Source organism: Monodon monoceros, unplaced genomic scaffold (genome assembly GCF_005190385.1).
Source record: "Monodon monoceros isolate NGI ecotype Baffin Bay Population unplaced genomic scaffold, NGI_Narwhal_1 Super_Scaffold_18, whole genome shotgun sequence".
Classification (NCBI taxonomy): Eukaryota; Metazoa; Chordata; class Mammalia; order Artiodactyla; family Monodontidae; genus Monodon; species Monodon monoceros.
In genome coordinates this window covers 70,974,497-70,990,484 of record NW_021703774.1, presented here as the reverse complement: position 1 = coordinate 70,990,484, position 15,988 = coordinate 70,974,497, and the positions used below count along the sequence as shown (strand labels likewise).

At 40.0% G+C, this 15,988-nt stretch overlaps 1 protein-coding gene across 2 annotated transcripts in view; it reads right to left on the bottom strand.

Annotated features, from left to right (window-relative positions):
- The window catches only part of GATAD2B (GATA zinc finger domain containing 2B), an 81,362-nt gene that overhangs the window by 8,767 nt on the left and 56,607 nt on the right, over positions 1 to 15,988 (bottom strand). For both annotated transcript variants that reach the window (XM_029227469.1, XM_029227470.1), the window contains 6 exons: positions 7,002 to 7,337; positions 2,902 to 3,031; positions 2,094 to 2,225; positions 1,654 to 1,782; positions 1,028 to 1,198; positions 22 to 337 (listed from right to left, as the gene is read on the bottom strand). In XM_029227469.1, the coding sequence (XP_029083302.1) occupies positions 22 to 337; positions 1,028 to 1,198; positions 1,654 to 1,782; positions 2,094 to 2,225; positions 2,902 to 3,031; positions 7,002 to 7,336 (1,213 nt within the window). In that variant the 5' untranslated portion in view covers position 7,337. The remainder of the gene's footprint in view (positions 1 to 21; positions 338 to 1,027; positions 1,199 to 1,653; positions 1,783 to 2,093; positions 2,226 to 2,901; positions 3,032 to 7,001; positions 7,338 to 15,988) is intronic.

Below are 15,988 nucleotides of genomic sequence, written 5' to 3'. Positions count from 1 at the left end.
CTGACCAACAAATAGCCTTACCTTGGCTGTCGATGACACTCTGTACGACTTCTTCCAAGCCTACCATGTAGATGAACTCACTATTGGCTGCACTAGGCAGGAAATGAAGCAAGGGAGCAGGTGGTTTAGGGGGTGGAATCTCCAGGAGTGTCTTTTCCAGCTGTTTGCGAAGAGCCAATTTGGCTGCAGCCTGTGAGTTGGCAGCATCGGTCATGGCGCTGGGGCTAGGAAGTGGTGAGGACACCCTGTTCACGGTCCCTGGCTGAATATGGGAGGCAAGGTTCATATAGATGGCAGAGGATGTTGTACGCTGACAGGGAACAGAAGAACTTGACTGCTGAAATAGATTGAGTATAGGGGTCAGTGATGGTATGTGGGAGAAAGAACCAATTCTTACTTTTGTGGCAGAGAACACTATCTGATCCTAGTCTGAACTACTTAGCTTCCCCCAAGCTCAGAAAAAGACATGAGGTGTCCAACTTCTCCACTGATAAAGGACTCTGGCATGTAAGAAAGGAGAATGATAGTGGCTACGAACTAAAACTGCTGAGAGAGAGACTTCTCTGGTGGCACAGTGGTTAAGACTCCGTGCTCCCAATGCAGGGGGCCCCGGTTCGATCCCTGGTCAGGGAACTAGATCCCACATGCATGCAGCAACTAAGGAGCCCGCCTGCTGCAACTAAGACCCAGTGCAACCAAATAAATAAATAAAAATAAAACTGCTAAGAGAAAAATAAAGATTTGGGATGCTTTGTCATACATCCTTTATGCTTCTTATTCCTTAGATCCCTCTATCTCTTTCTTCTAGGCAGATTTTAGCTTACTGCTGCTCTGCTGCATATAACATTTCTTCTCTACTACTAAGTAATTCCTCAGTGTTTCCACTTTGGGGACCACTGTCAACCCACCAAAATTACCTTTGTTGTCCTAGAGTTTCTCAGTGTCCCAAAACTTAAAATCTATGGTCGTTTCAACAGGGAAAGCAAATAAAAGATTTCTCTGTTTCCCCATGAGGGCTCCCTCTTACCGGTTGGTAATTGATGGCGGGATTCATATTGGGTGTTGTGGTGCGTACAAGGCCAGGCTTAGGTGGGCCCCGCTGACCCTGTAGCTGGGCTGGGTTTGGCGCAATCACACGTTGAGACATTAACATGTGTGGGAGGGTGGTATTGGTCGCTGAACGGATAACACTGTGACCCTGAAGGGCAAGAAGAGGAAAAGATATAGTCATAGCGGTAAAACGCTTCACAAAATGCCAAAGAGAAAACACTGTCTATAATACATAGCTAAGTGGAAACACAGAAACATAGTCAGACTTGGTAATTTTGTCTAAGGATCTATGAGGATAAATCTACCATCACTATAAGACCTGGTTAGTGGTTAGGAATTCCCTAGCTTCTTTGGTATAAACTATTTAACCCTCTATGGAAAAGGGCTAAGCTGGAAACCTCTGGAGAAGAAAGACTACGGTGGGAAGATTAGTTATTCATCCTTCTACTGCAGACTAAATCATGCTATTAAGGACCAACAGGACTATCTATGGTAATAACACCTCTATCAAGGCCAGGTTCTTCTGTGATCTTACAAAAGCCCCAATACAGAGATAGGATAACAGGGCCCCCTGAAACTAAGATCACACTATGGGTCACATACCTGCAATGTCCTCAAATTCTGTTCAACCCCTTGGGCCCCAGGCCGGGATGGAAGCTTGGAGAGGCCCTGCTGTCCCACATGGGCAGGAGATGGCTGAACAATAGATGCTGCATTCTGTACAACTGGAGTCTGTGAGAGAGAAGAGAAAATGAGACAGTGGAAAAGGCTAATAATCGGAGGCAGAAATTTGGTACACTTCTAGACTTTCAAAACTCCTTGTCAGTCTGAAGCTCCTGTTGACCAGGAGGGAAAATAAGAAAAACAGAATCACTGTTTTCTTGATTAAGGCCCAAGATTAAAAAAAAATCACTATTCCTAGAGACTAAAAACCATGGAACCAGAGAAGAATGAGCCACCCAGCTGAATCTACCTGGGGCAGCCCATTCTCAAACCAGTTTTTCTTTGCTTTCTGCTAGTCCCTTATTTCTCGGGCACAGTACCTTCTGGACGACATTCTCTTTCTGTAGCTGACTCTGTCTCAGTTTCTTTAACAGCACCAGTCGGGCTTCTTCCAATCTCAGCTCATCTCTCAGCTGCTTGATGAGCTGCTGCCGTTCCTCAATGCCTTTCCCCTGAGGAAACATGGAGACTATCAGCTATGGTAGCAGTTACTCAGAGTCCTTTCCTGCAAGATGATCTCTTCTTTTAGGTCCCAAACCTCCACCTTCCACAAGAAGCACAAGGGGCAATGGAATTGTTATCTTTGTGTCCCTAGCACACAGTCTGGCACAGTGCCTGGTACTCAGTAGGTACTCAAAAACTGCTTACAGAATGAAAGAAGAGACCACATATAAATGCTAATTAACCAGATTCCTGGCAAAAGAGAAGAACAGCCAAAGGGAGATATTGCTTTCCTTTAAAATAATGTTTCTCAATCTTTTAAAGCCATGTTTCCTCTAGAAATACATGAAAACTTAGGAATTCCTCCATATTCCGAAACCCAGGATAGAGTATAGAATGTATCCTTCTAGCTAAGAGTTTACTTTACATGACTTGAATTATGAAGTTTTCATTTTCCAAAGAAATTATATTGAATATGCATTTTCAAACTCTCTTCTCCACTTGATTCTAATAGTTCCCTCTAAAAGGGCACACCCTTGAGGTTGAGAATCACATATGAAGAGTTTCATCAATGGGTAGTTTTTAGATCCAAAAAGTAAACACTAAAAAACCAGACATGGGACTCTAAGGGAATTAAAGAGAATAGTAGAAGCAAGAAATGAAGAAAGGAATCTTTCTTTTCTTTACCTTAAACATCTCTAGGTTGGCTGCTTTGAGTCTTTCTTCCATTCGGGAGCTGGAACGGGGACTGGAAGCCTCATTATCAGACAAAACAATGATGTCTGGGGAGGGAGTAAGCCTTCCTCGGTCTGGCTCACTAGACAAGAGAAGAAAAATTAAGGTACTTCCAACAGTGAAAGTTCATAGAAAAGTTCAGAAAACTTTTCTACACTGACCAAAGAAATCCAAGGAAACTTAAGTCTGTCCTGATTCACCCAGGGAAAGACAGGGACATCCAAATCAAAGGATAAAATAGACACCAAGATGTAAGTGACGACAAAACCTCAGCAAAAGTATTTTTCCCATCTAAATTCCTTACAGAAGATGCAGACAGAAAGACACTAACTGGCTTTAGGAATGGGAAAAAGAGATGAGTGTTTTTATCACACTGATTTTAATCAAAATTCCAAATGTTTTCCTTATATCTCAGTCTCCTTTTGGGTTGCTTGTTAGTTACAGAGAAGGTCAAGAAAGAAATGGTTAGCTTCACAGGGGAGGAAAGACAAAGGCAGTAGAGCCTACTTGTCCACCCCAGATACAGATGACACGCTGCTAAGGAGGCAACCCATGATACTGATAACATGGTCCTGCCTATCTGATGATTTACAAAAAAAGGAGGTTACATGACAACTCCTTTGACAGTCTATCCTGTCAAGAGTTAAGGCCAAAAGAAGGTACTGTTGTCAATGGTTTAAGAGAATGGACAGTGCTAAGTATAGTATAAATGTCTACAGCCTTCTGGAGGACTGAAACTCCAGAATTAAATACATGGGACTTGCACCTACCTGCAAGTTCTACTTAGCATCTCCCTCAGAAAGAAACTGTCTAGAAATAACTTTGAAATCTAAATCTTCCACACTGGCTATGCCTTATGGCCAATCCTATTCATTAGACAACTCTGGTTTTGGTCTTCCTGGAGCAAGCCTTAAGAGCATCTTGTCCCTCTAAAATCATGAGAAATGGCACTCACTGCGTAAGACCTGGATAACAAGAATCCTGCAAATTCTAATTGCCGTAGGTTCCCAAGTCAGCGGCCATAACCTCTAACTCTCCTCTGATTTCTTAACTCAGAGTTATCTTCGCTGACCCTACTTCTTTGAGATTTATAGTGTATAGTCAGGAGTATGTAGGTCTAAAACAATGTGTTCTTAGATCTTATTTAAACAGGTAACTCAAACCTTTTATAACCACAGATCTTTATAGTCCTGAGAGCCTCTGACCATTTCTCAGGGCCTCTTGTCTCAGGTACTGTTGGGACTAGGATGCCTTTTGCACAAGGCACCCTGGATGGTTGGGACAGGCATTCAATTCCTCAACAGGGTAAAACTGAGTTACTAAAACAACCAAATTTAGCTGAGGAAATAAAGTAGGGAGACAGTCATAATAATGACCATCTTGGGAACTATTAAGTTTGTCTGGATCGCTCTATAACCACTGCTCACAGACACAGCAAGCTGAGAATGTAGGCTTACAGAAAAAGAAGTCACTGGAGGGAGAAAAGAACCTTCCATTCTCTAACCCCAAGTTCCTGGAGTAATGGTCAGGCCTAAATGAAGAGTTTGAATTTTTACTTATCATTTCTATATTCCCTCATGTCTCCCCTTCCCCATCCCTAACAAGAACATGGGTGAACAACTTTGAGGTCTGGTAGATTTCTACTTCTTCTACATGATTCCCCAAGGCTTACATCGACAGTCAGAACTCTTTCCATCCTGGTCCTGGCTGGATACACACCTCACAGATTATTTCTAACCTAAGGAATTCTTCCTTGCTCAAATGAGTGCCATCTACTGCTTAAGGACTGTCCAGCAACAGGACAAGCAGAGACATTCCTACAAGGAGATTTTGGAATTAAGCGACATTTATAAGGAAGTAGTATCTGAGAAAACCCTAAATGATATTTTATTCCCAGATATAATGAGACTTACATTAGATAGATAGCACAGGTAAGGCAAAGCCCAAGTCAAGTTTCATTCTTCAATTTTTTTTTTTTTTTAACTTTTGACCTGGAATTCTGGCCTCATTTATTAAGCTTTTCCGGGGACAGAAATTATTTTGCTACTTTCCCAAACACATATACGATTTACAATATTTGGTGTTCTTAAGTATGAAACCCTACCAATTAGATAATATTAAAAGCCAGACTTGCTGCTGACATCATTTTGTGACTCAGACTGGCAAATACCCAGAAATTATAAAACTCCTAATCCTTATCCAGGTAGTAAAAACAAAACCAGAAAGAAAACTGCCACGTCTCGACAGCATTCCAAAACATAAGCAGTGTTGGTTTCATGCATATCTTATTTCACAGATATCATAACTTGCCCAACTGATGGCAAAAAAAAAAAAAAGATATTTAGGCAATTATGGCTATCACGTCAAGAGCCCTTCCTTCTTTCTGCTTTTAAATTCCAATTCCCTCCTTTTTTATCCACATCAAATAAACCATTGTTCTCCATGCTGAGCAATCTATCAGTCTAGTTCATTCTTACAATAAGCTTGAGGCTAAGTGGAAATAGCTGTCAGTATATCTGGTCTGGTGAAAGGGAAGAAGAACGACAGGGTAGATAGGGCCCATTTTTTCACGTAGAATGGGGATCTAGATGGTTTACATCAAGCCTCTTTTCCTGGAGACCATTAAAAACAGTTCCCAGTTTCCAAAGAATCAAGTTTCAAAAGTTCATTCCTCTAATAAAATTAAACACACTGGTAGAGTTTTCAGGGTACTCTTTTCAATACACAATTTATCTGTGATACACTGTAATTCCAACAGAACTGAGATCTTATCAAAATGTGTAACAATGTTTCTATGAAAAACACATTTTCAGTTCCAATGTGCATGTAAGGAATCCACCTAACATTTCTCCTCTTCATTGTCCCCAGTAAAGTAGGATTAGTCATTTGCCCCAGAAGGTTAAGGGTGATTATGGGGCAAGTGGGTTACTCAGGTGCATTATCTCATTCACGCACTTTTCTTTTTTTCTAAAAGGATCTAAGGATTAATCTACTGTCATAATACTCTGCCGATACTATGTATAGCTCCCAAGAATTTTTCTCTTCTTCCACAACCACTAGAGAACTTACCTGAAGTTTCCTAAGGGTTTTAATGCTATTACCAAGAACAATGTTCCCCTACTGGGTGTGGTTTAAAAAAATAATTCTGGGACAATACTAATAAGTAAACATTAAAAGGTAGAGAAAGAAACCCAAGTAAGATTGTAAACCATTCCTTCCTTTTTTCTTCTTTCTGCATCAGTCCAGCTTCTTAAGGATCCTGCTTTAGATCAGTCCTAGGACAAAGTCAGCAAGGTCAACTGGAGGGCAACTGAACAGTGAAGAGTAATTCTCATGTCTATCAGGTGTTTCTGAACCATGAATAAACTGAATATTCTTAAAACTAGGGTTGTCTATACTATGATTCACTGTTCAGGTAGACTCTAACCTCAGCCAGTTCTAGGTACCTCTTTATATTGTGTTCTCCACAGTTCCAAGTCCTCAACCTTGATCAAGACCTGTGAAAACATGTGCTTGTGTGCTGTGTGTATGAAAGAGCACAAGCATGAGGGTACTCATATAAGTGAATGTGTATGCACATATGGGGCTTGGGGAATGTGGCACAAATGAAGTAAGAATGTAGAGGATTAGCACATAAAGTTCCTTGTTAACACAAGAAAAGACAGGCCCATGCTCTTTGATGTAATAAAAGCTGGGTCTCCATAATAAACACATCCCTAAAACTCTTGGGATGATCTGAAGAAAAGACTGTTCTTCCCTCCTAAAATGGCCATAAGATTAGAGTGAAAGTGTATATTAACTCGCTTCTAACTGGGGTATCAACTCTTAGTGCCTCCTTTATCCACTTTATCTTAAGGGTAATAATTTTTGGAGGCACCTAGTTTCATCTAGAAACAAGAGGAATTCACGGTCAAGCCAGATAGCACAGGTACGTCTTCATTCAAGAAGCTTTAAGTTGAAAAACACCCTCCTCTCATTGGAAGTCATTCGTTTTTCATAGGCTTAGTTTATGATGAGACCCTATCTATGGAGGCAGCTGAACCAAGCCATACCTCCGTCTAGCACTCATATCCACAGGCTCATCATTGATGTTTTCTTTGCCCGGCCTTCCAGCAGTCCTGTTGTCTCCATGAGGCCTGAGATTCCCATTGAGCTTCTCTTCATAGCCCTTGACACCACTGCCATCCTGTTTGGTGGGTAACTCATGTGGCACTTCAAGATTTGCCAAATCCTTCCGTTTGAGCAGTGCCAACATTTTCAGACGTTCCATGGCCTCATGCCCCTCCATTTTGAGTCGCTTAGCCAGGACATCATCTCGCTCATCAGCTGGGTCCAAGCTCCGCTTCAACAGATTCAGGCGAAGAGCATCCTCTGTCATTCTATCCATCCTATGGAAAGAAACATACAACTGCTTTATCAGAATAAAGGCCCTTAAATAGTCCATAAGGAAAGAAGAATCATAGGTATATACATGGAAGGTCAACATTAAATGAGCTAACATTCTACCCTATAACTTCCTAGATGATCTATATTAAAGGAGATTTCATCTCTCAACCTCAGCAGTGAAAGTAAACTTCAAACGCTTTCCAGTCACTGAGGTTCTTACTGTATAGATGCCTGAAACCAAATACCATACTCACCTGGATAGTCCATTAAGAGCCTACATCTCTCAAAAAAGTAAACATTCTTTTGTGACTGGCTTTCTGTACATGCATGCTCAAAAGTCAGATGCTTTGGTTTTAATTCTCATACCAAATTCTTCTCCTGGAGAAGACTCTTTTATGAATGGGAAGTTCCTCAGGTCACTCATGCATATCTTTAATTGGCCTATATTACTGATGGAGACCAAGGGCATCTAACAGGAAGCCTCAGTTGTCTGGGTACAGCGAGGGTCAGAAGGGCCCATTTATCTGCCCTCAATTCTATATAAATTCAGTATCTTGGCTTTGGTTAATGAAGAACTCAGGCTGATAAAAGGTAATATTTTCTTTACTCATACAGCAAAATTATTACAGACAAGCTAATAATCATTGTCCTTCTCATTTTGATTTCTTACACTAACAAAATCTAGACACACAATTTCACCAGCACTTTTTAAATCCAGGGTTATCTTCCTGGTAGGAAAAAGCAATGTGACACTGGAAAGAAAAATTTTTGAGTCATCAAAACATAGGTTCAAACTGCTACTTTTACAAGGTCAAATATTTAATAAGTTACTTTACCGCCCCAAGCCTCAATTCCATCTGTAGAAGTGGGCACTTGGAAGAGGGCTCAACAAAATTTAATTCCTATACCCTCAGGATATGACTACTACACCTAAGATACAAGATCAGGCTTGATAATTCATAGATTCAAGTAGTAGGACAGAGAAGATTACCAATGTTAATTGGTGCTCTTGCAAAGAAAAATATGTATACACTTGAGACATCTTCATTCCTGTAGTGCAGAGTAAAATAAGAGCTATCTGATTTTCTTCTAGTTATAATGAGGAAAAACAGTAACCAACAAAAGAATCTCCAGCAAGAGGAAACAGACCTTTTGGAGACCAGAGAAAAGTCAGAACTCAGATCTCTGAATTTTCAGGTAATGTTTCTTAATTCTCTGTTTTTTTTTTCTTGTGTGTGGGGGGTACGCGGGCCTCTCACTGCTGTGGCCTCTCCCGTTGCAGAGGACATGCTCCGGACGCGCAGGCTCAGCGGCCATGGCTCACGGGCCCAGCCGCTCCGCGGCGTGTGGGATCTTCCCGGACCGGGGCACGAATCCGTGTCCCCTGCATCGGCAAGCGGACTCTCAACCACTGTGCCACCAGGGAAGCCTGGACTTTTTATATAAATGAAATCATACATTATGTGGTCTTTCGTGACTGACTTCTTTCACTTAGCATTATGGGTTTTTTTGTTTGTTTGTTTTTTCGGTACGCGGGCCTCTAACTGTTGTGGCCTCTCCCGCTGCGGAGCACAGGCTCCGGACGTGCAGGCTCAGCAGCCACGGATCACGGGCCCAGCCACTCTGCGGTACGTGGGATCTTCCCGGACCGAGGCACGAACCCATGTCCCCTGCATCGGCAGGCGGACTCCCAACCACTGTGCCACCAGGGAAGCCCATGTTGTTTTTTTTTTAACGTCTTTATTGGAATATAATTGCTTTACAATGGTATGTTAGTTTCTGCTTTATAACAAAGTGAATCAGCTGTACATATACATATATCCCCATTTCTCCTCCCTCTTGCATCTCCCTTTCACCCTCCCTATCCCACTAGCATTATGTTTTTAAGGTTCATTCATGTTGTAGCATATACCATTACTTCATATTTTTTATGGCCTAATGATATTCCATTGTATGAATATATAATATTTTGTTTATTCATTTATCAATTTATAGACATTTGGTTTCCCTTTTATTTTTTTTTTTGGCCGCACCATGTGGCAGGTGGGATCCTAGTTCCCCAACCAGGGATCAAACTCATGCCCCCTGCAGTGGAAGCACAGTTTTAATCACTGGGCCAGCCAGGGAAGTCCCCCACTTTTTACTAGTATGAATAATGCTATGAACTTTATAGCATTTATACAAGTTTTTGTATGAACACATGTTTTCAGTTCTCTTGGATATGTAACTATGAGTAGAACTGCGGGGTCCTAAGGTAACTCTCTTTAACATCTTGAAGAACTGTTAGGCTGTTTTCCAAAATGGCTGCAATGAGGGTTCCAATTTCTTCATATCCTCTTAATTCTCTTTTAACAGCTATAGATATGAAACATATTATAGCATATATAAACATTCTTTAGCTGCAGGATCCCCAAAGATTTCTTATTTTAACATGTGTTACTTCTGAAGTGGTTTACCTCTGAAAAATACCCCCAGATGGAGTGACTGAAAAGTTGAATGCTACGGAACATCAAAAGTTAAACCCTAATTCCACAATAACAATGTCTTGGGTAATTTGATCAACATCTCATATTGAGAGTATGATTGAGAATACCATGAGGAGTTGCAGATGGTAAAAAGTCTGTCACTCAACTAATTATATACCTGGATGACAAAAGTACTTTAGAAAAGTACACAGCAAAATACATGAGTGTATATTAACACAGTACAGTGTTCTAAGTTTTGAGATAAATTATATTTATGAGCACTGAAAGTATATGACAAAATGACAAAATTCAACAACCTGGAGCTGAATAGAATTTGGGACGCCATCATTAGCTTGGCTTCTTCAACTGATAGTTATATGAATAGCTGAAATCAGTTCAAAAAATTTCCCCTTTATTATAATGACATAAATGGGTACACTGGAAGTTGGGAGAAACCAGAACCAGATATTTGAATGTCTGAGGTAAGTAATCTTTCTCAATAGATGGCTTGAGAACTCTGACCAAAATTTCGTTGCCCACTCTTGACTTTACTGGCCCAACTTTATGTACTCATAGCCATGCCTGCTTCAAAATCCAATGAAATATGGATGAATCTTGAAAACAATCATACTAAGTAAAGTCAGCCAGACACTGACTTTACTTAGTCAGAAGGACAAGTATTTTATGGTTCCACTTATATAAGGTACCTAAAATAGGCATATTCATAGAGAAAAAGCAGAATACAGTCCATCAGTGGCTGGGGGTGGAGAGAAGGTAGTAAGGAATGGGAACATCGCATGTCTCTGCGATGAAGAAAAAGTTCTTAAATGGATAGTAGTGATGGCTGCACATTGTGAAAGTACTCAAAGCTGAACTGTACACTTTAAAATGTTTAAAATAGTAAATTTTATTTTATGTATATTTTGCCACAATAAAAAAAATCCAATGTAATAGAGACTGATTAAAAATGGGCAAAAGTGATCTTTTGGGGATGATCTAAAACTTGATTGTAGTGACAGCTGCACAACTCTATCTATCTATCTATCTATTTATTGTCTGCGCCACGAGTCATGTGGGGTCTTAGTTCCCTGACCAGGGACTGAACCCACACCCCCTGCATTGGAAGCGTGGAGTCTTAACCACTGGACCACCAGGGAAGTCCCTGCACATTTACTTTAAAAAAAAAAATCACTGAATCATACACTTAAATTATACTCCAATGAAGTTGTAAAAATAATATTCAATGGAAGTTTGTCACACACAAATTCCTCTCCAAAAAGTAAAACAAAAATTCTGTAAAATGAATGTTGTATGTTGCCTTTTAATGCCTAATCCAACTTTTCTGTTTCTTCTGGGCTGCAAATAATAACAACTAATATTTCTTAAGTACCTACTTAAAGGTCAAACATGCTACTAGCTACTAGGCACTTTATTACGTATTCTTATTTAAATTACCTCAACAAGTTACTAAGTGGTACTATTTCTACTTTAGAGGTGGGAAAAAGTGTCAAATCAAGTACCCCAAGACTGCAAAGCTTTGGATAGTGAATCTCGAATTCCAACGCAGGTCTAGCTTACTTCAAAAATCTATTATACATTTTACAGCTATTTCAAAAAAAAAAATCTATTACACAGTACATCTCGCTACTCAGAGAGAGAGAATCTTAAGAAGCAGTGTTGTGTATTCATGTATTTGCACATGCATCTAACACATCCATTCCCCCCTAGACATTACATATATACTATGTGACAAGTTCAGGGTTAGGTACTAGGAGTAAAGGTGAAAAAAGACCAGGTCACTGTCTTTAACAATTTCATTCTGATAGGAGACAGACGTGCATATAACTAAAGTACTTAGATGTTACAAGAACTCATTTCCTCTGCCTTCCCTATATCCTGCTTTTCTTCCTCATAATGAAGAGAATTCAATTCATCCAGAGGCAAAAGCTAGAAGCCTGGAAATCATCTTTGACTTTTCCAGACTCTTAAATCTAAGTCACCAAGTCCTATCAATTCTATTATCTTCCTCTGAATGAGAAAATATGTAACACTGGTGTGTTGCTATTGGCAGCCACCTTGTGACCATGAGGGAAGGCAGATAAAGCAGACACTGTGCACAGTAGAATACTGAGAGGAGAGCTAATTACACAGCTGTGCCACCAGATCAAACTACTTTGAAGCTAGTCCTGTTACACAGACCAATAAATTCCTTTAATGTTTAAGCCAGTATGAACTCGGTTTTCTGCTACCTAAACTGAAAATATCCTAAAGAATAGATAACTCTGTCAGAAGTGCTGAAATGAAATCAAAGTGGAGATATCCAATAAGCAGGTGGATACAAGGCACACAAAGAGAGCCAGAGTTCAGGCCAGAGCTGGAGATAAATATTTGAACAGGTAAAGGAGGTAATTGAAGTAATGTACAGGGATGAGTGAAACTGTCCAGAAAAAGAAATGAATATATACTCAGAAGGAAAAGAGCCAAGGATAGAACTTTGGGCAGTACCTACATTTAAGGATTGGCTGGTCAGAGGAAACTAAGAGAGCTAGTGGAAAACTAGGAAAGCATGACATGTCAACAAATTAAAGGAGAGTAGTTAATTGTGTCCAACAATTTACAGGAGAAAAATGTCCAGCTTTAAATTTACTGTTGACTGTTGTAAAAAACAAGAATGGCCAGATGGTGACAAAGCTTTAGATTCATGCTTGTCAAGTTTTTGACTCTTTGTTAGCCCCAAATCAAAATACAGGTCTGCAGTGAAAACTTTTAGAAGATCCTGAGAGGGAAGAGGAGGGACAGAGGTGAGTAAAATGAATTAATATCTACTGAGCTGCCTTTTATTTACTAGGCAATGTACAAGGCCCTTTATATTTATTCCCTCATTTAATCACATTAGAGAAATATTAATTTATTTTTAGTGAATTAAACTTTACAGATACAGTTGAAGCACTGTGTCACTTCCCCACCGAACCATTCTCTACCCTCCCTTCTTCCCTTCCCAGAGAAAGGCATTATGATGGATTTGTTATCATTCTATTACATATATATGTATCCATAAATAGTACATAGTATAGTATTTATTTATTCGTTTGTTTGTTTAGGCCGCACCACACCTGAACAATTCCCTAGTTCGTGTATTTTTAAAAGTAGCTCTTGGGACTTCCCTGGCCGTCCAGTGGCTAGGGCTCCGCGCTCCCAGTGCAGGGGACCTGGGTTTGATCCCTGGTCAGGGAACTAGATCCCACATGCTGCAGCTGAGATTCCACATGCCGCAGCTAAAAGATTCCCGCATATTGAACTAAGACCCGGCAAAGCCAAAAAAAAAAAAAAAAAAAAGTAGCTCTTGTATGAATCCTTTTTCATTTTGCTTTTCAATGTTTAATTTTTTAATATTTAAAATTTATCCAAGTAAATACATGAAGCACTAGTTCATTTGTTTTAACTGCTGTGTAGAACTCCACAGCAAAAATCCAATTCAACATTTAGGCACCAATATGTTGATGTTTAAGCCAATGCTGTGATTTCCACTTCTGGCCAAGATTCTGTAACACAGGACAGATTTGCCCTCTCACCTGAAATAACAAAAAACCTCCAGACAAAATACATGAAACAAGGTTTTCAAGACACTGGACATCAGGCAACAAAGGACAGTGATCCCAGAGGGACAGGAAACAAATGAGGTGAGCTCTACAACTGCACTCGTTTTTGCCATAGGAGAGTTACTTTTTCTTTTTTAAAAACTCTTTTATTTATTTATTTTCTGGCCTCATGGCACGTGGGATCATAGTTCCCTGACCAGGAATGGAACTCGCACCCCCCGCAGTGGAAGCGCAGAGCCTTAACCACTGGACTGCCAGGGAACTCTGCCATAGGAGAGTTTCTAGGACATGATGTGGGGAGGGGGAAATGAGGCAGAGCCAGGCAGACTCCTGAGTTCAAGAGAGGGAGATGGGGCTTCCCTGGTGGCGCAGTGGTTGAGAGTCCGCCTGCCGATGCAGGGGACACGGGTTCGTGCCCCGGTCCGGGAAGATCCCACATGCTGCGGAGTGGCTGGGCCCGTGAGCCATGGCCGCTGAGCCTGCGCGTCATCTGGAGCCTGTGCTCCGCAACGGGAGAGGCCACAACAGTGAGAGGCCAACATATTGCAAAACAAACAAACAAACAAACAAAAAACAAAGAGAGGGAGATGAGGGTGTAAGCGTATAGTGAGACAAAGGCAGCTAGATTTCAAAAAGGACAGAGTACCATAGAAGTAAGAACTGCAGAAAGATGGCTGCCGATGCTCCGCAACGGGAGAGGCCACAACAGTGAGAAGCCTGCGTACCGCAAAAAAAAAAAAAAAAAGAGTAGCTCCTGCTCGCCACAACTACAGAAAGCCTGTGCGCAGCAACTAAGACCCAACACAGCCAAAAGAAGAATAAAGAGAAGAAAAGAAATAACAGTCAAAATGAATAAATGATGAAAACTATAAACCTACAAATCCAAGAACTTCAACAAACCTGAAGCACAAGAAACATGATAAAAACTACACCAAGGGACATCATAATCAAATTGCTCAAAACTACTATAAAGGGACTTCCTTAGCTGTCCAGTGGTTAAGCCTTTGCCTTCCAATGCAGGGGGTGTGGGTTTGATCCCTGGTCTGGGAGCTAAGATCCCACATGCCTCACGGCCAAAAAAACAAAACATAAAACAGAAGCAAATAAGTAGTGGTACATATATACAATAGAATATTACTCAGCCATAAAAAGGAACGAAATTGAGTCATTTGTTGAGACGTGGATGGATCTAGAGACTGTCATACAGAGTGAAGTAAGTCAGAAAGAGAAAGACAAATATCGTATATTAATGCATTTATGTGGAACCTAGAAAAATGGTACAGATGAACCGGTTTGCAGGGCAGAAGTTGAGACACAGATGTAGAGAACAAACGTTTGGACACCAAGGGGGGAAAGCCGTGGTGGGGTGGGGATGGTGGTGTGCTGGATTGGGTGATTGGGATTGACATGTATACACTGATGTGTATAAAACTGATGACTAATAAGAACCTTCAGTAAAAACAAACAAACAAAAACAATAAAAAAACAAGCAGTATTGTAACAAATTCAATAAAGACTTAAAAAAAATGGTCCACATCAAAAAAAAAACATGATTACATGTAAAGATGAGGATAACATCAAATTTCTTGCTGGAAACAATGCAAAAGAGAAGACAGCAACATCCTTAAAATACTGAAAGAAAAAAATCTGACAATCTAAAATACCATACCTGTCAAAAAAATACCATTTAAAAACAAAGATGAAATAAAGACTTTTTCAGTCATTTTAAATTTCCTTTATCAATGTTCTCCTTTACAATTTATATTTATTTGTATCTTTAAAAGTTCCCCTAATTATGGTCTCAAAGCTTACTTTGTCTGAAAACTATATACATAGTTCTACTACAGGTAAAACAGATAAGCAACAAGGATTTACTGTATAGCACAGAACTATATTCAGTATCTTATAATAAACTGTAATGCAAAATAATCTGAAAGTATATATGTAACTGAATCACTTTGCTGTACACCTGAAACACAATATTGTAAATCAACTATACTTCAATTTTTAGAAAAAGTGTTATTAACTATAGTCACCATGCTGTACATTACACCTCCATGATTTATTTTATAACTGGAAGTTTGTACCTTTTGACCACCGTCACCCATTTTTGCTCCATTCCCCCCAGCCGCCCTGGCAACCACCAATCTGCCCTCTGTATCCATGAGTTGGGGTTTTTTGTTTTGTTTTGTTTACATTCAACATATAAGATCATACAGTATTTGTCTTTCTCTGTTTCACTTATTTCACTTAGCATAATGCCCTCAAGGTCCATCCATGTTGTCACAAATAGCAAGATTTCCTTCTTTTTTATGACTAATCCATTTTGTGTGTGTGTGTATACACATATATATCACATTTTCTTTACCTATTCATCCACTGATGGACACTCAGGTAGCTTCCATGTCTTGGCTATTGTAAATACTGCCACAAAAAACATGAAGGCACATTATCTTTTCAAGTTAGTGTTTTTGTTTCCTTTAGATAAATATCCACAAGTGGAGCTGTTGGATCATATAGTAGTTCTAGTTTTAATTTTTTTGAGGAAGCTCCATACTGTTTTTCAAAATGGCTGCACCAATTTACATT